Source organism: Exophiala xenobiotica (assembly GCF_000835505.1).
Source record: "Exophiala xenobiotica strain CBS 118157 unplaced genomic scaffold supercont1.3, whole genome shotgun sequence".
In the NCBI taxonomy this organism is placed as follows: Eukaryota; Fungi; Ascomycota; class Eurotiomycetes; order Chaetothyriales; family Herpotrichiellaceae; genus Exophiala; species Exophiala xenobiotica.
The window spans coordinates 3,934,077-3,953,939 of record NW_013562492.1 but is presented as its reverse complement, the minus strand read 5'-3'; the positions used below and the strand labels follow the sequence as shown (position 1 = coordinate 3,953,939).

The window sequence follows — 19,863 nt, the reverse complement described above, 5'->3', positions numbered from 1 at the left end:
ACTATAATTCAAGCCTGTTGCGGGCCCCGGCGCCTGGGCTGAGGGCTCTCACGGCTCTGCATCAGTAGAAACGGTTCTCGAGTCTCACAAAGTACACACAGCGTGGGTTGACACAATTTTGATTTCAAGGAGATCGTCGCCTACCAACGCCGTGGATCCTCCCTCGAAACCGTGCTCATGGCCTTGTTCATCTGTCATTTCTTGCCACGATCCGAAGTCCCATCTTCTGCCTCAATGATCGTGCCAGGATATCATACCCGTGCTGTGGAAAAGCGATAATGAATTGTACAGTCCTGGCCTTTCCTTCTCTACCATGAGTGTTAGACCCGTCATGCGACACAATACTGTCGGTTTCAGCTTGTCATACTGCCAAACCCTTTAGACTCGGCCTTCCATGTTCGCTACAAATTGCTTCAAGATCGATACGAACCCAGGTATTTCTGCCCCGTTATCGTCTACGGGACTTGGTCCCATAAGGCAGGTCCTGAGTCCCCAAGAGAAGACATCACGAAAAGCACGAAAAGCGGGACAAGCCTTGAGCTTCGCCAAACAAGTGCACGGACTCTGAGGTCAGTGCGTCCTCTTGTTCTGATTTTTGGTGCATCTCGCGCCAAACTGTTTACCTCTTTCGTTCTGGCCTTCTTCACAAACTCCACTGCCTTGGTGAACCTTGGTTAACGTCTCCTCTCGCTCATTTTCGGCGGGTTTCATTCGACGGTGTCGGCTTTAACGAGGTGAGACTTTTTGGCGGATCAAGCCCAATCTCCAGAGCCATGTGGCTGCCACCGTCATTTGCCCGACGCCTCCTGAGATGTGTCCGATCACCACGACCACCTCCACACTTCTTGGGCGTTTGCTTGTCCCTTTCGTGCCCTGTTCAACTGATCCCGGCTGGAACCTGCCGCCGGTTGATCAATCGTCTCCAATCAGACTCCACCAGACCTAGGCCTCTGCTACTCCTGGGCGTTCAGCCAGCCTCTTTTTCTGCTATAACCGCCACACATCACGAGATCGATCTCCTACGGCGACCATGGCTACCACGCGAGGGGAAGGAGGTGGGATGCGGCAAATGTTCAGTGTCGACCACGAACCATGTTTGCATTGACTATTCTATCCCTTCCTACAATTCCAGAATACAACTTACTGCTGACCGGGCTAGAGTCAGCAGCAATACCTCCGCCCAGAGTTCTCTCACTCACAGTGGTGCGTTTAAATTGTCTGCTTGACTCTTTTTGGTAGGCGTTACAAGGACTTCAAGGTGTCTCGATCATCTGGGAGTCTCGTGGCCAGCTGATCCATGCGATTCGCTGGTCCATGCACCTCTGTAAGCACTTTACGTCAAACTGCTTACTGGACGCAATTTCACCCCAGGCCTTGTCACGCGGCACCGATGGGCTCTGTAAAAACGCACGAAAGGGTTGACAGGTTTTGGAAACCAATAGCCACGCCCCGTAACCGAACCGCTATCCTGGAACGAGTATCACCCAAGCTGCCCCTGCAGATCGCGTCTGCGGCTTGTTGATGGGGCCATCCGCTTGCCGGGGTCGGTCGGGCTGAAAGTCAAAGTGCACCATTGCCGGTACTCCTGGTAGGTCTAGGTGGACCGGGCCTTTTCTCGCGACGTTGTGAAGCATGGCAGCTGTATTGAAAGCCACCAACTCAACTGTTCACTATACAGGCGAGGGTGATCCTGTCTTCTGCACGAGGCTAGACCCCGTATTCATTGCTATCCCGGAAATTAAAGCGTGTGCTACAGACCAGACTCACCTCGAAACACGAAGAGCAAAGTCGTCGATACGGTTGGTCTCAATATTGACTTCTTGTTGCCTTTGACTGCAGGTTGGTATCCTCGACATCATTACGGAGTATTGCAGTCTCGAATCCCGTCAGCAGAGATTGGATGCTTGTTCCATGACCACTATTGGATGATGTTTCTGAGGCTCAACTGGATCGGCACAATAGTCGGATTTTACTGTCTCTGAACATTCATCCTTTTCCGGGTTGGCGTGCAATCTCGGCTCTCTATACGTCCCTCCAGAAAGGTTATTGATAACACCACTCAACAGCAATGTTTCGGAGACCTGCATCGGACGGAGTTTTTTCAGTACGAATTGCAGATCGTCTCCAGCCAGAGAGCTGTTTTCAGCAGGCAGGTTACACATAGGCAGCCCCGCCAAGAGTCAGCCTCTTGCAATTCTAGGCGGACCGGTGGCTGTCACGATCCCGAAGCATGGGTGCAAGTTTCCAGTCGGTCGGACTCTGACCAACCCGGACCGGTGACTCAGAAACCTCCCCAAGGCTCTTCGACGAAACAGTCCAATAAGGATCAACTGTTCAAGGAATTGACACTTTTGAATAAGTAGATAGGTCAACATTGCTGTTGACATGGTCACTGAAGTCAGTCGAGTGCAAAACATCGGCACCACTCAGATACAGTACCATTGTTTTCAACAAACAGGGGCCTAGAGGTGGCTGTCCCGTCACTGACCCCCAGGGGCCAGCAAGAACCCCATGCACGGTCGAGGCTCATTCTGCTTACCGCCATTGAATGGCACTGACCCCTTTCTGGCATAACGCCACCACGGGAACCATTTTGCGGCTGGGGAATTGCCGGCTGCGTCAACGCGACAGCCACATCGAGCGCCTGCGTGAAATACCTTTTTCAGCCTTATGGTGTTTGACGCTTCTTCCTGTTGTTGCAGGGCTTCCGCGAGAGGTGTGGTGTCTGCCGTTGGCCGGTGTCTCGGGGCTTCGCCATCCGGATGAGGTCAATCTTTTCATGCATCCATGGCAAGGATGCTGCAATTTCGGCCTGTAAATCCACTTGCCAGACGTCGACTCAAGCATAATCGATCTGCTCGACATGGCTACTTGGAACGGATCTTTGTGACGAAGGCCTTTTTGATTCCTGGCGGCCCAACTTCCACCATTACTTTCAAGTTCCGCGGGGCCTAGGTCGAATTTCATCTCGGGAGTCTGACATTTTAGACCTGTATCCCTCATTGCGGATGCGGTCGACGAGCACTAATGGCTCAGCCTTGTCGACCACATCCGCAACGAGGACAATAAAGGTTTCGATCAAAGTTCATCACCTCATGCCTTGCTGATTACACGCAAACAGAGATCCCACTGCAACGATGTCATTTCGTCTCCTGCCATTGCTTGTCATTCCTAAGAGTCGTTCCCAACAGTGCGGTCGGCTGCTGCAAAAAGCTCCCTGCACAAAGTTTCTCGTTAACTACTTCTTCCTGTTTTCGTCCCAAACATAACAAACCCGAGCCCGAGAACCCAATCGATAGCTGTTACCAGGAGAAGGCAACTTCACTTTCACAAGCGGAAGATCAGATGATCCTTGCAGGACCTCTTCCAGGGCACGGATGCCTCCTGCACTGACGTCTAGCACAAAGTCGATCCGTTTTACGTGCTTTGGCAAAAGTGAGACCATCTGGCCGACCGTCATGAATCCCTGCCTAGTACTGTTGCTTCCAGAAACACCTTTCAATTCCTGCAGAGCTCTGCGATACTCGCGTTCTGGAAGATCGAATGAGAAATGCCGGTCGAAGATGTATAGGTCAAAGACCAGTTTCGGTCTTGATGATGGATCGTGAGCATTGTCAAAGGAAGCGACATACTCCTTCATGTGTGGGATGGCTTGCCACAGCAGGTGCGTTGAGGGCTGGACAACGAGCAGCTCTAGAGCGGAGCATTTATAATTAAGGATCTCCCAGACGGTGCTCGATTCTCTACCGACTAGCCAGCAGTTGTTGTAGACGGTCAGCGTTCGAATCGACGCCAGCGCTGTCAAGCCAAGATGGCAGAAGCTGGTCAGATCGGCGGGAAGCTGAAAGCTGTTTGCGCCATATGCGAAGCGGAGTGCATCGGTTGATATGGCCTTGCACACACGAAAAAGCGCCGTATGGAAGGTTGGCTCTAGCAGGTCGTTCTTTTCCTGTAACTGCAAGGGCGCCAAGGTTCCGGATCCCAATGGGATAGGCCATGCTCGGTTACAGAATAGATGTCTGTATATCTGATGGCGAACTTCGGGCGGGAGATCGAGGAGGCCAATTGATCTCCTGGCTGGTTTGTTTGAGGTCATTGTTCGGTTAGGCACGAGTGGACTGACATGCTGACACAGAGATTTGGTGGGCTGGAAATATGTTTGGCCGGAACAATTTCGATGTGGTAGATGCGAAAGATGGATGTTTAATGACACTGAGGAAATGCAGAAAATATATAACCGAAATAACAAGGGATCGATAGTGTCATGTCACCAGCGCTTCTGATATACTGTGACCACGCATCGTCGAGTGACTGTATCAGCGTAGCATCTGAAAAAGAACTATGCAGTAGAGACCTGAAAAGGCGGAGAAGACTTGCATATTTGGTGGTTTAGGCGTAGCGGAGGTCGTCGGATGACGTCGTTCAGAGAGACCCAGTTGGAGCTGCAGGTCGCGGAGCTGCCATTTACTCCTGGCTGACTCCTGATAGACCCAAAGTCGGTATCAAGGACTAAAAGATCGACATTACCTTGAGCCTCCTTCATCTCATCCGTATGTGGCAGCCAAAGCCTAGTAAAGGCTGGGTATCCAATATGTTTCGCATGGTAAGTGCAAAGTACAATCAGATCAAGCTGCCTCCGTGGGACACCGCCCTCCCGTGGCTCTCTCGCAGTGTGGTGTGGTGTGGTGCGTCTTTTGTCTCGCTCGAACAGTGACTGACTGGAGTGATCGAGCAGTCCAAGACCCTCGACGTACTCACCCTCTTCCACAAACCTTCCATTTCCGCATCGGTCCGCGTGCAGAATCTCCTCAAACAAGCCTCCGCACAGGCGGCGCAGACTGCGACGGAAGACCAAGCGACGGACCATTCAGCGCAGAACAACACCGTCACACGAGATCCTTTCGAGTTGGAAGTCACCGAGGCGCCGCCCACGCCAGACCAGCTCAACAGCATCTTCGAGTACCTCGGTGGCGGGGTCGCAGGAGAGCTTGTCAAGGGCGCTGCCAGTCAGAGCGATGCGTTGAGGAAGGTCAAGGAGGATGGAAACTCGTTCACACGGCCGGTCTTGGTGGACTGGACGAGAGGTCAGGCTGTGATTGGCGACAAGGAGAGCGAGATTTTGAAGTTGTTGAAGGCCGAGGGGAAGTAGGCAACACGAACAGTACGGTTCAGTTGTGATGGCTGTAGAGAAGCATGGGCGAGCGAAGCGAGTTGCTGGGATGCTATACGAGCAGACGACGGATAGGGACGAGAATACTCGAAGCTGGTTATGCAGATCGGGAGAGGAGTGGTTTCATGTCGCTTCCACAGCCAATCTACAGGAGTCTTTCGACAAAATAAGGGCTGCGAATACTGTGCCTGGCACAGGAACAGATTGTATCCCAGCGCGTCTGAATCTATTGAATGGCAATCGTCTCTCAGGATGACGTGATGACCGAGGAGCCTTCCATGGAATGCTCTTCCAGGTAAACAGACTGGCCGGGGACTCTAGAGAGAAGCACTGCTCTCCAGAAGTGACGATCACGCACTTATCCCTAACGTTGTTTCGTGGTCTCGAACAGCGAGGAGGCCCTCGTGAACATCTCACCTCTTGAGCCCTCCAGAGGCATATTGAATCAAAGGCCTCGTCGCTGCCGCACCCGGTGGGTCTAACACACATATATCAAAGCCCTCAATTTTCTCCCAACAATCTGGACAAAGCCATCCGCTTCTTGGCCATCAATGGTGTTGGTGGTTTCATAGTTAATGGGCGCTTTGGGAGAAGGGTTGTACTCGTAGAGAAACAGCACAAAAAAACCCAACCCTCGAAAGAGTGGCAGAGTTTAACTTCCCATCCGTTAACCGTAACCCAGATGAACCACTTGGAAACAATCAACGTTCGAAACCTGGGAGGGTGGAATAAGTTTTTGCATCTTTTGCTCGATGAAACTACCAATATCAGTAACGTGGGAGGGAAAGGATGACTTCCTGTGGGAGGTGTGGCAGTATCGACGAGGACGACATTCTCCGCCCATTCAGATATGCTCTGTAAGGATATGCTCTGTTAAGATATGCTCTGTTAAGATATGCTCTGTTCGTGGCTGACTCGTCGCAAACTCCTATCAGCCAGTTTGTTATTCTGGAAGGATGGGGACGTCGATGTTATCAACCACGATTTTTGTAGGGGACAGTGCAGAGGTCGACTTGTATTCGAAGAAAAGTGTCACCGTGAGACTTGTATACCTAGTTTTCGCTGATTTGAAACAAATAGACACCTTGGTGCCAAGCGAGGCGGTGCAGATACACCAAGAGGAATATCCACCGTGTCACAATATTACTCAATAGTCCGCAGTCAACCGCTTCTCGTGTGCTCATCAGCACAGGTGGCCAAGATCGGAAGGGGAATTACAATTTCAGACCTATTATTTTTGTGAGACTTTCCTGACACTGAAACAGCTAGATGGATACACAGCATAACGCAAGGGGTCGAGTCAGGAGGTAGCTGTAAGATCGCAATCAAACAAGAAGGCGCACCGGAACCTCTTGACTGTCACTACTGTTTCCCGCCTCGGGCCAAGTATCTTGTGAAGCTCTTGACTGATGGTGATAGTGGAGTGATGACGCGGAGTTGGAGCTGGTTGCACGGAGAACCGTCTGGGCGCAAGGCTGGGCGCATAAGGCTCTGTGCGGGAGAGGCGTACGGAGGCAAGACAGAAGGTGTAACATATCACCACGACCACATTGGCTCCGAGACTATGTCGAGTTGGTGGTAACGAGGTGTCTAGCAGTTGAATCCCATAGCAGCTCTGCTGATAAGAAATCACCAACAATTCAGAGCAATAACTTGGAACGGACACACGTGGTGATGGTGGCCCGCTAGCAAGGCTTGTAAAAGTGTATGGTGCTGCAGGTGCGCAGGCTCGGCAAGGAGACATCTGTCGTCACCAAGACCAAGTCTTGGGGCGTCTTGGGCTGTTGGTTGCCCTTTTTCCCGCCCAGATCCGTTGGCCAGATGCGATACGTTAGCCCTGGTCATGCCGAGCGACATTCCACTTCTGCATTCAAAGACAAGACCAGTCCATGTGTCCCTCCGTCTGGCTTCTTTGTTTGTCCTCTCTTCAGAACTTCACCTCAATCAATTCGGTAGCTACAGTCATTCGTTGCATCAGTCCTTCGCTCAATCCCAAGTCCACGACACTCTCTATTCCTACGCCACTACATCATCTCCCGCCGCCATCTCTCCACAAACCGGATCTACGATAACCTAAGCGATCGCCCCCACGACCCCATCAAACAAAGCCTATCAACGAGCATCAACCAGGGCGACCAACACAGCATTATAGAACAGAAGGACTTGTGTAATAGACAGAGAGAAGGAATTCAAGGGCTGGCCCAAGGCCTCCTCATCTCATAAATTCATCCACCCATGCACGCAATGAAGCCCTCGATACGAAGATCGATCGGATCAATAACCTTATCGCTCCTGCTCGGCGTACAATATGTCCAAGCAATCAGCCTCGACGTACAAAGCACAGATTCGATCAAGTCAGCAGCCAAAATCGTTGCAGACGAAATGGTCTCGTACTACACAGGCTACAGACCTGGAGATGTCCCAGGAAATCTTCCAGCACCATATTACTGGTGGGAAGCAGGAGCAATGTTCGGAGCGCTGATAGACTATTGGTACTTTACGGGCGATGATACTTACAACGCAATCACCACGCAGGCTCTACTTCATCAAGTCGGTCCCGGCAACGATTTCATGCCTCCGAACCAGACCAAAACGGAAGGAAACGATGATCAAGCATTCTGGGGAATGGCAGCTCTCTCTGCAGCGGAGAACAACTACCCCAATCCTCCCGAAGATCAACCACAGTGGCTTGCTTTGGCCCAAGCAGTCTTCAACACTCAAGCGGCTCGTTGGGATACCACTTCCTGCGGAGGTGGTCTGAAGTGGCAAATCTTCTCCTTCAATGGTGGATACAACTACAAAAACACCATCTCGAACGGCTGCTTCTTCAATATGGGTTCTCGACTGGCGGTCTACACCGGCAACCAGACCTATGCCGACTGGGCGGACAGAATGTGGGACTGGTGTAGTGCAATCGGTCTCCGAAACGACCAGTACTTCTTCTATGATGGGAGTGACGACACGCTCAATTGCACTGCCCTTGATCATCTCCAGTGGACGTATAACGCTGGTACATTCTTGGTTGGAGCTGCAAACATGTACAATTTTGTAAGTCTGGTAGCCGGCCGTTGAAGTGCTGAGGTGACTAATGTTCATTACAGACGAATGGCAGCCAGATCTGGGAAGAACGAATCAATGGCATTATTAGCGGTATCAACACTATCTTCCTCAAGAACAATATCATTGTCGAACAAGCTTGTGAAGAGGTGCAGACCTGCAACATTGATCAGCGCTCGTTCAAAGCATATCTTGCCCGATGGATAGCTGCAACAATTGTTAGGGCACCCTTCACTTATGCTCAATTGAAGCCGATCCTAGAAACGTCCGCCCAAGCTGCGGCGTCAGTCTGCACTGGAGGCGATAAAGGCACATCATGCGGGTTGCGATGGAACTTTGGGTCCTTCGATGGAAGTACCGGAGTCGGCGAACAAATGTCGGCATTGGAGGTTATACAATCGAATCTGATCACTGTGGCTCCTGGACCAGTCACAGAGGTAACCGGGGGCACCAGCAAAGGCGATCCTAGCGCTGGAACAACAAGTGACATCGGTCCAGGAGATCTGCACAAGGAAGCGGTCACCACCGCCGATAAAGCAGGCGCTGCGATCGTGACTGTATTGATTTGCTTGGTCATCATGGGGGGCGCTTGGTGGATGGTGGTTTAGACCGGCATTCAACTGCATTGATGGGTTTTAAGAGAACAGGCGACGAGGTGCCATCGAGGGTTGAGCAACATCAGAACGGCGTTCTTGCTTGTAAAATGGGATCGGTGCTGCATCGAAGCGATGGCGTTCATAGAGAGTGCACTTGATGATGTCGACCTTCAGAGTCTGGGGCCTCAACGGCGACATGAATTGGACTGGAAGTTCCTGTGTCAGAATAGCTAGATGTGCTGAACTGGGTTTGCTCAGCAACCGCCACGATTGGCAAATAACAATGACCATGATACCCAGATCCGGACTCTATTGATTCTGTTGGTACACTCCCTACCGACTCCATATACGCGATCTGGAAGTTCAATAAACGCAAGGAATCTTCACAAGTTCCTTGCTTGAGATATAGTCTTGCTCGTATATGTATTCGGCAAGCTCCCCAAGATCGAACGCGGAAAAGGAGGTATGGTGCAGCGATAGCACGACCGCCGATGAGGGTCCCACTCGTCCTCTGAAAACCCTTCAGCCTTGCATGAGGTCGTATCCGCGGCTGGGTGACTGGTAGGAGTATGTACCTTGAGGATGTCGGCCAGGGGAGACTCTGGTCCGAATCCAGGTGCTGGCATCGCCTTTTACCTTTTGGCTCTCTTCATCTCCTTTTCATGTGAGCCAATCTCGACCAGCGAACTGCTCATGTCGTCGGATGCTCCAACCACATGTACATGTCTGAAAGAGATATTGCCGCTATCTGCCATGGGCTTGTGCCCTCATCTCGTCTCTCATCTTCTGCTGCAGTGCTCTGTCTTCTGCTTCTTTCTGAAGTAATTGTTCCTTCGCTTGGCGTTGAGCATCTGCCGCAGCTTCCCATATGGGCTTGTCGGATTTACTGTACTCCTTCAACTGGGAGAGGAAGACCTCGTAGTCCTTTGTTCGCTGGTCGCGGAGCTCGAGGTTGCGCTTCTGAAGATCGGGGTTGAAGCGTTTGAAGACTTCGCCTTCCGAAGGGGTAACACTATACCAGAGAGGCTAGGGTTAGTCTACTGAATTCCTGACATGGAGACTTTCTGAATGACGGGCCTGAGAGGAGCAAGGTTGTGCTAGCACGGTTGGACTTACTAGTACATCAGCGCAGGGCCGCCTATGCAGCAGGTGATGAAGCTGGAGCGACGGTCAGCTAGGGAGTGCGATGCTGAACGGGGATGTCTTTACACTGCAGCCATTTTGGCGTACATGCCGCCACGCGAGGCCATTTTTGAGGGTTGAGACTGATCGCTGCGGCTTTGCTCACATCAATGCCACGGGATGAAGATGGCAGAAATCAGGTGGAGGAGCAGGTGGAATGCAAGAGAAATGGGTGTTTGATGTTCGTCGGTCCGCGTGAAGAGATCAACATTGAGGAGATGCCTAGGTACCTTACATGTTGAGGGCTTGCGGTTGACTTCGATGATGCACGACATCTAGACGGAGATGCGGACTTGGCAGGGTTTTGATTGGCGGACAGCCACGATGCGCGATCTACAACTAGGATCCAACAAGGTACGAGTGACTAGGTACCTGGATCGCTGGGAGATGCCTTGGAAGCGGATTCAGGTTCATTTCGTGCGCCAGAAAAACATGCACGATTATACGAGGGGCCCAAGATTACTGGACCTTTGAAGGAGCGTGACTCGGGTATCCTACTAAACAGACTGGGTGTTGTAAAAGGGGTTTGCACTACATTGTTGGCAACATGAAGACTATCGCTGTCCGGAGTAAAACGACTGCTGTATGGTCTGGTAGTCAGTACTATGTAGGTGATATCAATATGCCTCAAGTGCAAGGGGATGCAAAGCCCTGGATGGATCGGCCGAAGGATGCGTGGTGGAATGATAATAGAGATCAGTGAGCTATTAATGCAAGCACTTTGCTAAGCAGATCGGGCTGGGACTTAGGCGGCGCATTTCTTGCAGAGAAGAGTGGATGGCCATGGCCTCTGCGTTCGTCAGTTGCCCAGAGCACTGCCTCGCTTCACCAGATCAACGTGCCAGATTTCCATGTCAGCCACCGGGAATGTCGGTTGACTCTGATGACATGATGTTGCGGGTAACAAAACGATATTTCGCGGCCATGACAACTTGGATGTGAGCTGGGTGACTTTCGAATTTGCCCAATCGTCCTGAAACATAACGGAAAAGCAAAGACAGTTTGCGGGAGTCACTGGAGTGAAGAAAGTCGAAAATCACGTGGTGTTGATCAGGGTGCAGGGCTTACGAGGAGGTCAGGTCTCGTGGCTTGAGTGGTGGCCGCGGTGGCCAAAGCCCATCTGGAATCGCGGGTGTCTCAAGATTCGGTCCCCTGCCTGGGTTTGGCGTCGCAGCCAAAGCGCCAGATTACCCAGCCCAGCGTCAGCTTTCTTGCCAACCTCCATTCAATTCATCCTTCATTCCCATCCTCACTCTCGAACAACTCACCGTCTTACCATTTCGTGCTCGCTCATCTCGAACAGCACTGATCATCGTCGCAAACCTCTTCACTCCACGATAATCGAGCCAGCCAACAAGGACTGACCCCTTTCCCATCACCTTACACTCTCATAATCTCCTCCGCTACCAACCATGGCCGAACGAGAGCAACCCTACGACCCTTACATTCCCACTGGGGGACAAGAAGGTGCACAACCTGCTGGAAATCAGAGAACAGCTGCCTTGCAAGCGGTATGTGGTCTCCAACGTTTCCTGAATTGGGCGCGCTGCGGGTGCTATTGGTGACGGGAATCTGCTGCCTGAAGTGTCGCAGGTTGAGTCTCTTCTCCAGAGGTCAACCTGCGCATCGCAGAAGCTCTCGCAACGACTACCTCGCAGCAAACGCCAGACCTATCTCACCCATCGGAGGGCCTACTGCACAATTGCGCCTAGAGTGTCGTTTTGTACCTAATGGCACTCATGCTAACAAGTGATTCTACAGCAAATCGATGACACCGTCGGTGTCATGCGTGAAAACATCAACAAAGTGTCACAAAGAGGCGAGCGACTAGACTCTCTACAAGACAAGACCGATAATCTTGCTGTTTCTGCGCAAGGCTTCAGAAGAGGGGCCAACCGTGTCCGGAAACAAATGTGGTGGAAGGATATGAAGATGCGCATGTGCTTGATTGTTGGTATTATTGTTTTGCTCATCGTCATCATTGTCCCAGCTGGTATGTTGATCTGATCTTCGGCTTCAAAACCATTTACTGATCCTGGCACCAGTCGTTGCTACCAGACACTAAGCGTCGATCGGCTATAACTGCAATGACCGACCAACAAAACTTCCTTACGAGACCAGAAACCAGTCTTGACCTTTTTGGGCTAGCGATTGTACAACGTGAACTGAGTTGAGGAGCTCGATGCTTTCCTGGACGCAACAGAATCCTTCAGAGGAGTTACGAAACCCAATAAACCTCCCTTGGACTTTTTGGAGGAGATCTGGGGCCGCGACGATGAGCACTTGCACGGTACTCGAGGCGTCTACAGGTGAAGGCATCACAGGGCTACTTGTTACAATAATACCATGAGCTTTTTTCCAATTGCATTTTCCCAACGGCGTCTTCGAGGGGTCTCCCTGACGGCCATATCAACGGACCTCCTGGAGCCGGGTATCTACCAATCCGAGAAGGAAGATGTTTACCTCCAATGTGCTTAGCTGGGCTCAGGAGGTTTTTCACTGCACTGATTTTGTCGCTGTGCCTGTGACGTAGTACTGCTTGAATGACATGCGATGGGAAGATAATGATCGCATTGGTATTGCATCGGCCAACAACGGTGAGCAGCGAGATAGACTGGCCGAAAATCGATGCTCGACTCTCCGCGCGACACTATTCGGTCATGCTGCAGGTCTGTCAGATCACTGCTGCATAGATAAGGTCGTGTAAGAGAATTTTCAAATTTTTTCCAAGCAGCCGAAGGTCGGCGCTCTACTTGATAGATGGCGCTCGGCACGCCACTGTCGGAGAAAGCACTTTGGGGTTGGCTGGCGACTCAGATTCAACACCCCGCAAATATTTGTTCTCCTGTGCATGCTGCATGAAAAAAATTGTTATCAGGGCACCATTTGCGATTTTTTCCTGTCTCGTTGCTAAAGTGCTTTGGCGTCCTGAGGATAGATTGGTGGTCCACATCTTCCTGCTTGTTTCCTGCTTCAATCTCCTCTCATTATCGCGTTGACCGCCGAACCTGCTGCTCGATCTCGAGATCCCCCCCGGCGCGGACCTTCGACTCATCTTCAGTGGTTTTACAGCTGCCGCATGACCTAAGAAACAATGTCGGCAATAGGTGCAGCTGCTGCGCGAGCAGTCAGTCGAGCGGCAGCTTCTTCTCGTTCTCGAGCTATCCGTCTCCCGCGATCCTCTCGCTCTGCTCTAGTCGCATGTCCGGTCACTTCTCGACGAACATACTCCTCGCCCTCGGCGGCCAATCCCTCCACAAGATCCACTGTTGTACAGTTGCTCAGTAATATTGGTTCAAAGAGAGAGGTGCAGCAATACTTGTCACACTTCGCCTCGGTTTCTTCCCAGCAATTCGCCGTAATCAAGGTGGGCGGAGCTATCTTGACCGAGCACCTTCAGACCCTGTCGTCCGCCCTCGCGTTTCTAAACCATGTCGGTCTCTATCCGGTTGTCGTCCATGGTGCAGGACCACAGCTGAACAAGATTTTGGAGGATTCCGGGGTTGAGCCACAGTTCGAAGACGGCATACGTGTTACAGATCCAAAGACCTTGGGCATAGCACGTGCGCTGTTCTTGGAAGAGAACTTGCGCTTGGTTGAAGAGCTTGAGCGACTGGGTGTACGTGCAAGACCAATCACATCCGGGGTGTTTACAGCGGACTACCTGGACAAGGAGAAATACAACCTCGTAGGCAAGATCAACCATGTTGACAAGAAACCTATCGAAGCAGCCATTCAGGCAGGATGTCTTCCAATCTTGACGTCAATGGCCGAGTCAAAAGAAGGACAGGTCTTGAACGTCAATGCTGATGTTGCGGCTGGTGAACTGGCCAGAGCACTGCAGCCATTGAAAATTGTCTACCTATCTGAGAAAGGTGGATTGTTCAATGGAGATACCAAGGAGAAGATCTCTGCTATCAACCTCGACGAGGAATATGACCACCTTATGACGCAGTGGTGGGTTCGACATGGCACGAGATTGAAGATCAAGGAGATGAGAGAGCTCTTGATGGATTTGCCTCGAACCTCCAGCGTCGCCATCATACATCCTGCCGACCTACAGAAGGAGCTCTTCACCGACTCGGGTGCAGGTACTCTGATCCGCCGCGGAAACAAAGTCCACGTCAACACTTCCATTGATCAATTTGGGGACCTTGAGAAGCTCAAGGAGGTTCTCATCCGAGATCGCGCTGGGCTCGACGCTAAGGCTGTTGTCGATCGATATGTCAAAGGCTTGAAAAACCGCGAATTCAAAGCGTATTTCGATGAGCCCATGGAGGCTTTCGGGATTGTGTTGCCGCCAAGCGGAGAGACCACTTTGGCTCATCTAGCTACTTTGACCATCACCAAGAATGGCTGGCTGACCAACGTCGCTGACAACATCTTTGCTGCTATCAAGAAAGACTATCCTAAGTTGATGTGGACGGTCAAGGAAGACGACGAGAACCTGACCTGGTTCTTCGACAAGGCCGATGGCAGCCTCTCCAAAGATGGTGAAGTGCTCTTCTGGTACGGACTCGAAACAAGCGATGAAGTAAGGGACTTGATGGTCGAATTTACCAAGCATGGTCGACAAATGTTTGGTGACATCAACCTTGAATCCAAGCTTCAGCGTGCTGCCAGAGCCGCATCTCAGATGGCAAGCAACGCTGCTCAATCAGCGGGCCTGACGCAGAAGAGAGCATTCTCAACACAAGCAAATCCTTTGCGCTCAGCTCGGCAGGCTAGATACGTGACAAAGCCTGCACTTTCCGTTCGCACCTATGCTACCACCACAAATCCCAATCCACCTCTCGGCTCCAAGAACAGCTCCAACCCGAAGCCGTCCAGAGTCGCTCTCATTGGAGCCCGAGGATACACTGGAAAAGCTCTCGTCGAGCTTCTCAATCGTCATCCTAACATGGACCTGCGCCATGTCTCATCACGAGAGCTTGCGGGACAAAAGCTCAGCGGATATGACAAACGTGAAATCATCTACGAGAATCTGAGTGTGGAAGATGTTCAAAAGATGGAAGAAGATGGTGCTGTCGATTGCTGGGTCATGGCCCTTCCCAACGGCGTCTGTAAGCCATTTGTCGATGCCATTGACCGAGTTGGTAAGAACAGTGTCATTGTCGATCTGAGCGCCGATTACCGATTTGATCCTTCTTGGACATACGGTCTGCCTGAGTTGGTCGACCGTTCCGCTATTGCCAAAGCTACGAGGATCTCCAATCCCGGATGCTATGCGACAGCTGCCCAGATTGGCATCGCTCCCCTCGTTCCGTATCTGGGCGCTCAGCCGACGGTATTTGGTGTTTCTGGCTATTCTGGCGCTGGCACCAAACCTAGCCCAAAGAACGACGTTCAGAACTTGACAGACAACATTATCGCCTACAGTTTGACGGATCACATTCATGAACGTGAGATCTCGACGCAGCTTGGAACTCCAGTGGGTTTCATCCCTCACGTCGCTGTTTGGTTCCAGGGCATTCACCATACGATTAACATTCCACTGAAGGAAGAGATGAAGTCGCGTGATATCCGAAACCTCTACCAAGATCGGTATGCTGGAGAGAAGCTGCTGAAGATCATTGGTGAAGCTCCCTCGGTCAAGAATATTGCAAACCGTCATGGTATCGAGGTTGGTGGGTTTGCCGTTCATTCGAGCGGGAAAAGAGTGGTTATTTGCGTCACTATCGACAACCTGCTAAAGGGTGCTGCGACGCAATGTCTTCGTAAGTCCAGTGACATCACTTCGCAGAATGAGGCTGACAGATCTTGAACAGAAAATATGAATTTGGCTTTGGGTTATGGAGAATACGAAGGTATCCCGCTCGAATAGAAAAGGATGCACGATGGCGATATGGTTTTCTAGGTGATTGCTGCGAGCTCCTGACAAATGTGAAATCTCTGAGCTCTCCAAGCACGATCCACTCGCGGAAAGCGCGCAAGCCAACTTCTCGATTCTGGATCTGAACATCAAGATTTCGATCCTAATATCAAGAGCGAAGACCTGTTCGCTATCTGCTCTACATTGTTTATAGGATATTACATGGCGACAGTTCTGAAGGGATTTGACTGACGAAGACCTCCATCGGCATCTTAGAAAGCCTTCATTTGATGGGATAGAAGTGCCTTGAACATACAGTACCAGGATTGGAGTTGGGAAGTGGACCGTTCAAGAGAGATGATTTAGGGAGGCTCGTGGTGCCTGCGATGATGGACAGAAAAGAAATAATGATAGCGATTTCAGTTTACCCATACCATGCAGGTGTTCGTCTGTGCTCTCAAGGTCCAGGTGAACGTACGCTGAGGCGAGTTTATGCCACGCCCTTGCTCCATTATCCAGTCGGTATTGCCTAACCTCACCTTTTGCTTGGGCTCACTCCAGCGCTCTACTTCATTCTCGAGTTGGCGTCTGATCGCCAGCTGCCCGCCTTGATTGACTCGCACTCTACCATATCGCGGCAGGCATACTTAACCCTCCATATCTTCAGCGCCCGGTCGTGACACAGCTTGAGCCAGGATGTTCTACAGTCACGAGAGTATGTCTTCCACTTCTAGCTTGCGAGAAGAGCCAATTGAAGTCGATTGAATGCTGATCATCACCTTACTAGTTCTAACGAACCGACAGTATGGCGTCGCGACCATCTGGTAAGTCACAATTCTTAACCCATCAGCAAATATCCTGTCTCTGAAACTGATACTCTGCTCTCCAGGCTCGTCGCAACCCTCGGTTCAAAATCCAACCTGAAGAAAGTATCGCGTCGTGCGATCCTTGACGTCGACCTTCCAAAGGCGTGCCAGACTATCACTGAGCCCGAACTGCCAATGGCGCTGCGGCTGCAGGGCAGTCTGCTGTATGCAATTCTCGGACGATGAATGTCTGATCTTGCTGACCTGGAGTTCCAGTTTTGGTGTGACACGCGTGTTCTCGCAACAATGTGGATATTTCCTAACCGACATCACAAGTCTGAGGGACAAGATGAGAGGTACAGAACAAGTGTTCAAAGAGATAGAAGTCGATCCCGAGGTAAGCAAGGCGAGGTGAGCAGATGCCAGACGAACGAAAATGCGAAGAGCGTCTGACAACCGTATCAGACCCGAACAGCTTAACATCCAGGAGGACCCGTTCTTCTTCCCAGAAGTCCATCTCAATTTTGATTTGGCCGCCTTCGGCTTCCCTTCGGACGACTCGACGGTGTCCAGCGCCTACTCTCCACGCAGTCTGCCTTCAAGCCAGTCGAGTCTTCAAATCGGTGAAGAGGAAGAACCGGAGCAAGAAGCTGGTCTGGACATACCTTCTTACAGTACACCTGGAGGACTGGGCGGATTTGAAGGAGAACCAGCTGCGACAAGCTCGGCTGTCCAGAGTGGAAGCAAAGCAGGACAGCATTCTTCGATCTTTGGAGAGGAGCCTCTTGTTCTTGATGAGCCTGTCTTCGACCTTGGTGATGATGGCTTTCTTCATCCAGCCCTGTCCGCTGACTTACACGGCGCCAATGTTGCAGACCAAGGTCTACAAGACGTCTCTGGAGAGGATGTGACGGGCGCAGGGGCGCCGGAAGCTGGCATTGCCGCTGAGGATGAGCAGATCCAGCAGAATATGCCCTTTGACGATGATATTATACCGTTTGGTGAAGATGAGCCACCACTGCCTACATCCGAAGCGCCTGTCACGCCACAGCCTGCAGGTACTGAAGTGCGTCAGTCTGAACGAGCTACCTCCTCCGCTCGACCGTCCGAGGACCGTTCAGAGATAATCGAGGCTCCGCAGCGACGAGGCCGGCAAGCAAAAGCTCTTCAGCCGGATCAGAGGACCGAATTGAGCAACAGAGACCTGACCGAATGGAACCAGAACTATCTTGTCAACATGGCTGTAGCTCTCAAAGCTAAGCAGAGCCACGCTTCCCACTTCGAATCAAAGAAAAATGCCGAGTTCTGGGTTCTGCGTCAGGGAATCGGGAATGTTGCCGCCAATTTTGGCGAAGACAGAACCCCACACCCGCTTGCCATGTTCAGTGGTCACTCACTCTGGGATCTATTGAGAGGCCTGTCTACCGGTACCAAGCGAACTCGCAGCAGCTCACCAGCGGACGGGGAGGAAGATGAAGAAGCAAGACGAGTCAGGGCTAGGACAGCATCTGACGAATCTGACGAAGGCGTCGCTCGTGGACAAGAAGGCGAGACCTCCATGTTTGGTAATGACGATGGATTAATGCTTCAGGGCGACGACCTCAACCTTGAAAGCGAAGTCGGTCGCCATGCGCCTCCATCACTCGCAGACAATTCTTCTGGCATGCCTTGGAATATCTCCGCATCTCGTCATAGTTCAGCTCAACCCTTGGGCAGTGGACCGATAGCGAGATTGAGTTCCAGTGTTGCAGGGCTTCCCGGTGGTATGGAACTTGGTCCACCTTCGGCTCTTGGAAGACGCGGATCTCGGTTCACGTCTGCAAGTCCTTTGCTCGGAAGAGGTCTTTCTTTGTCCAGGATTGGCAGTCACGAGCCTTCGCACCTCACCAGCAACGAAGATGAATTCGCAGACCTGGATGCTCAACTCGGCCTCGATGCCAATCCAGACTTTGAGCTGTACGGCCCTGCTGCTAATGTTGACACCCAAACAGCAGCACAAAGTCAATGGGTGGCTTCGGCCCTGGAGAATGAAGCGAACAATTTCCTCAACTTTGTCCAAACGAGGATTGCCGAGAATGCAGATGACCAGCAAGGAGATGACGAGGGCATGACCGAAAGCAACAAGATCACATTCGATGAGTTGCTGCCACCAATCCAGAACTCACAGATTGTCGGCGCTCAAGGCCTCCTCCATGTTCTTGCACTGGCCACGAAAGGCTTGCTGGAAGTGCATCAAACACAGCCGTTCGGAGATATCGAGATTGCAGTTGTCAATCACTGAAAATTTCCGTCGAAAAGGGATCAGGAGGGTGAACGAGGTAGACAGGGTTCAGGGATTGTTGTTCGCTAAGCGAAGTCGTTTGTGGTATGTTTCCAGTGTTTCCAATGCTGTCGTCGACTACCCTCGTATGCTGAGTGGCTGGAACGGGAATGGATGTGTATTCAGAATTGTGAGCTGTTATGGTGTGGACGGAGCAATGACAAGTGTCGAAAACGACTGTTGAGACCGGCAAGCGAGAAGCCGGATTGAAGTATCTGATTCAAGATGTTGCTTGTCAAACGGCGACCACGACGACTTTCCATCCTTGGTTGCTGAAACACTATCCACTTTTCCACCGTTTGATCGTCGTTCAATTCCAAAACCACTGGCCAGCCATTCTCGTGGACTTGTGGACTTGTGGCTCAGAGGGTGGCTGACGGTCAAGCCACACCTGCCGAGGAGCCTAGGTACACAAACATGGACGCCCTCGTATTGGTGACGCTGATGGGCTAAACAGGTTGCTCATCTAACATGCTCCAAGTGCAAAGCCAGCTGAACATTACGACATAAGCGGGAAGTGACCTCCAGGACGTTGGGAACCCGACGGCACCCAGCAGCCTCTGCAAGTCCGACCTTGAAATACTTATCCATGGTGGAGACTGGACGAGGTCTTTGGTTAGTGGACGATCTGTGCCTGAGACCAGACAATTCAGTCGTGGTTGAGCCGATCAACTTTGTCTTCGAGAGATGGGGATGGAGTAGCGTCGTAATCTGGATACAACAAACCTATAGACTTGTTAACGGATTCGTAATCGAAGCTAGATGATATACTTACGTCTATTTGTTGTAAAGGTTCGGGTGTAGCAAGTAAACAAGGGATTGATACGGTTATTTGGCTGGATGCGTAGGGGGATTGTTCGTATGCTTTGCTGCATGATACGTCCAATTCGGGCTCGTTCAATCGACATGATAGGCATATT

At 51.4% G+C, this 19,863-nt stretch overlaps 7 protein-coding genes across 8 annotated transcripts; 5 read left to right on the top strand and 2 right to left on the bottom strand.

Annotated features, from left to right (window-relative positions):
• Positions 1–2,260: 2,260 nt before the first annotated feature.
• PV05_05727 (uncharacterized protein) lies at positions 2,261–4,322 on the bottom strand. The gene has a single exon (XM_013462262.1). The coding sequence runs from the start codon at positions 4,094–4,096 to the stop codon at positions 3,239–3,241; it is 858 nt and encodes a 285-aa protein (XP_013317716.1). The 5' UTR covers positions 4,097–4,322; the 3' UTR covers positions 2,261–3,238.
• Positions 4,323–4,479: 157 nt separating this feature from the next.
• PV05_05726 (uncharacterized protein) lies at positions 4,480–5,535 on the top strand. Its single transcript, XM_013462261.1, has 2 exons — positions 4,480–4,603; positions 4,736–5,535. The coding sequence occupies exons 1-2, from the start codon at positions 4,553–4,555 to the stop codon at positions 5,147–5,149; spliced, it is 465 nt and encodes a 154-aa protein (XP_013317715.1). The 5' UTR covers positions 4,480–4,552; the 3' UTR covers positions 5,150–5,535.
• Positions 5,536–6,982: 1,447 nt separating this feature from the next.
• PV05_05725 (uncharacterized protein) lies at positions 6,983–9,102 on the top strand. Its single transcript, XM_013462260.1, has 2 exons — positions 6,983–8,218; positions 8,272–9,102. Exons 1-2 carry the CDS (start codon positions 7,406–7,408, stop codon positions 8,833–8,835), a joined length of 1,377 nt encoding a protein of 458 aa, XP_013317714.1. The 5' UTR covers positions 6,983–7,405; the 3' UTR covers positions 8,836–9,102.
• PV05_05724 lies at positions 8,929–10,395 on the bottom strand. Of its 2 annotated transcripts, XM_013462258.1 has the most exons (3): positions 10,033–10,395; positions 9,940–9,981; positions 8,929–9,835 (listed from the first exon to the last, which is right to left on the bottom strand). In XM_013462258.1, exons 1-3 carry the CDS (start codon positions 10,071–10,073, stop codon positions 9,568–9,570), a joined length of 351 nt encoding a protein of 116 aa, XP_013317712.1. In that variant the 5' UTR covers positions 10,074–10,395; the 3' UTR covers positions 8,929–9,567. The 2 variants fall into 2 exon arrangements, with proteins under 2 accessions (XP_013317712.1, XP_013317713.1); XM_013462259.1 differs by having other exon boundaries at positions 9,940–10,395.
• A 1,022-nt stretch (positions 10,396–11,417) lies between these two features.
• On the top strand, positions 11,418–12,070 carry PV05_05723 (uncharacterized protein; the record flags this gene model as incomplete). Its single annotated transcript, XM_013462257.1, has 3 exons — positions 11,418–11,516; positions 11,767–11,998; positions 12,051–12,070. The coding sequence occupies 3 exons, from the start codon at positions 11,418–11,420 to the stop codon at positions 12,068–12,070; spliced, it is 351 nt and encodes a 116-aa protein (XP_013317711.1).
• Positions 12,071–13,099: 1,029 nt separating this feature from the next.
• Positions 13,100–15,829, top strand: PV05_05722 (N-acetyl-gamma-glutamyl-phosphate reductase; the record flags this gene model as incomplete). The annotated part of the gene is made up of 2 exons (XM_013462256.1): positions 13,100–15,722; positions 15,774–15,829. The coding sequence occupies 2 exons, from the start codon at positions 13,100–13,102 to the stop codon at positions 15,827–15,829; spliced, it is 2,679 nt and encodes an 892-aa protein (XP_013317710.1).
• A 684-nt stretch (positions 15,830–16,513) lies between these two features.
• Positions 16,514–18,904, top strand: PV05_05721 (uncharacterized protein; the record flags this gene model as incomplete). The annotated part of the gene is made up of 5 exons (XM_013462255.1): positions 16,514–16,532; positions 16,605–16,641; positions 16,707–16,847; positions 16,900–17,034; positions 17,089–18,904. The coding sequence occupies 5 exons, from the start codon at positions 16,514–16,516 to the stop codon at positions 18,902–18,904; spliced, it is 2,148 nt and encodes a 715-aa protein (XP_013317709.1).
• Between the last annotated feature and the right edge of the window lie 959 nt (positions 18,905–19,863).

Bases quoted from the DNA above. Each gene is read 5' to 3' on its own strand.
- PV05_05727 (XM_013462262.1), bottom strand. From the start codon at position 4,096: ATGACCTCAAACAAACCAGCCAGGAGATCAATTGGCCTCCTCGATCTC.
- PV05_05726 (XM_013462261.1), top strand. From the start codon at position 4,553: ATGTGGCAGCCAAAGCCTAGTAAAGGCTGGGTATCCAATATGTTTCGC. The intron at 4,604-4,735 runs GTAAGTGCAAAG...GTGATCGAGCAG, and splicing joins TATCCAATATGTTTCGCATG to TCCAAGACCCTCGACGTACT.
- PV05_05725 (XM_013462260.1), top strand. From the start codon at position 7,406: ATGCACGCAATGAAGCCCTCGATACGAAGATCGATCGGATCAATAACC. The intron at 8,219-8,271 runs GTAAGTCTGGTA...TGTTCATTACAG, and splicing joins CTGCAAACATGTACAATTTT to ACGAATGGCAGCCAGATCTG.
- PV05_05724 (XM_013462258.1), bottom strand. From the start codon at position 10,073: ATGGCCTCGCGTGGCGGCATGTACGCCAAAATGGCTGCAGT. The intron at 9,982-10,032 runs GTAAAGACATCC...CCGTCGCTCCAG, and splicing joins TACGCCAAAATGGCTGCAGT to CTTCATCACCTGCTGCATAG. The intron at 9,836-9,939 runs GTAAGTCCAACC...TCTCTGGTATAG, and splicing joins GGCCCTGCGCTGATGTACTA to TGTTACCCCTTCGGAAGGCG.